At 60.9% G+C, this 1,143-nt stretch overlaps 1 protein-coding gene across 2 annotated transcripts in view; it reads left to right on the top strand.

The window, feature by feature from the left end:
* Positions 1 to 807: 807 nt before the first annotated feature.
* Positions 808 to 1,143, top strand: part of HACD1 (3-hydroxyacyl-CoA dehydratase 1) — a 12,974-nt gene continuing 12,638 nt past the window's right edge. For both annotated transcript variants that reach the window (XM_041408499.1, XM_041408498.1), the window contains exon 1: positions 808 to 1,088. In XM_041408499.1, the coding sequence (XP_041264433.1) occupies positions 958 to 1,088 (131 nt within the window). In that variant the 5' untranslated portion in view covers positions 808 to 957. The remainder of the gene's footprint in view (positions 1,089 to 1,143) is intronic.

The raw sequence follows: 1,143 nt of genomic DNA, 5'->3' as shown, positions 1-1,143 counted from the left end.
CACCCACCCCATTCTAAAGTAGATAGACTTGGACTCTTTAAGTGCTACTGAACAAATAGCATTTCAAAGATATCCTGACCCAGTTTTGGAATTCTGCCTGTATATGCCTGTGTCTGAAGTATTTGGGCTGAGAGGCCATGGTCACCATGCTTAGCTGTGGAAATGAGGAGCCTACATCCCCAAGCTAGCAGAGACTGAGCCAGATGTCAGGATAGTGGGTGCAGCCCACACTTCTAAAGCATCATGTCACATTAGCTCAGGCTAAGGCTGTCCCACTTCTAGAGCCAGTCCCAGCAATGCTACCTGTGCTGGCTTAGCTTCCTGTGCACTTGCATGGAGAGCAGACATTTACAAGGTAACCTGCATAGTCAAATGTCACCCTTCAGTCTGCCACCTGGATGCTCTTCAGACCCTTGGAAGAAATTTCCCCTTCTCAGGTGGGAGCCTTAGTCTTCCTCATGTATTGAGGGTGGTGTTTATGGAGACCTACCAGACTGTCGCGGTCACCCTGGCAGGTGGCTCTTTGGCCTCTGAGGTGGGGGCCTGGGCATATTCCCACCAGTCGGTCTCTGGCCAGACTCCCAGGTGTTCCCAGTCTCAGACACCTATTTCTGTGTTTCCAAGAACCGCGCTATTTTCTGTCACTTTTTTCTGAGGTGGGCTGTGCCCGCTGCTGCTGCCTGACGGCCAGCAGCAAGGCCAGGTACCATCCCACCGGGATCTCCCCGCCGATGGAGGCTCACCCGCCCCCGCAGGCTCCGGCTGACCCGGGGAGACCCGCGGCGCGGAGGGAGGAGCGCGCAGGGCCATGTGAGCGGCTGGCGGCGGCAGCGGCCCTCGGGGAAGACAGATGGGGTGAGAGACAGCGCCCGGTCCGGCTGTCAGCGCGGCCCCAGCCCCGCCGCGGAGGGAGCCCCTCCTCCCCGCCGTGTGCGCCGCGCTCCCGGCCGGGGAACCATGGCGTCCAGCGAGGAGGACGGAGGCGGCAACGGCGCCGTGGAGGAGAAGGAGAACGGCAAGAAGAAGAAGAAGCTGGGCGTCCTGGCCACGACATGGCTCATCTTCTACAACGTCGCCATGACCGCGGGGTGAGCGGGCGCGGGCGGCGCGGCGCCTCCGCGGGGCGCGGAGCGGCGGAGCGGG

The sequence above is a fragment of the Onychostruthus taczanowskii genome, unplaced genomic scaffold (genome assembly GCF_017590055.1).
Source record: "Onychostruthus taczanowskii isolate IOZ18803 unplaced genomic scaffold, ASM1759005v1 scaffold3, whole genome shotgun sequence".
In the NCBI taxonomy this organism is placed as follows: domain Eukaryota; kingdom Metazoa; phylum Chordata; class Aves; order Passeriformes; family Passeridae; genus Onychostruthus; species Onychostruthus taczanowskii.
This window is presented reverse-complemented; position numbering and strand designations above follow the sequence as displayed.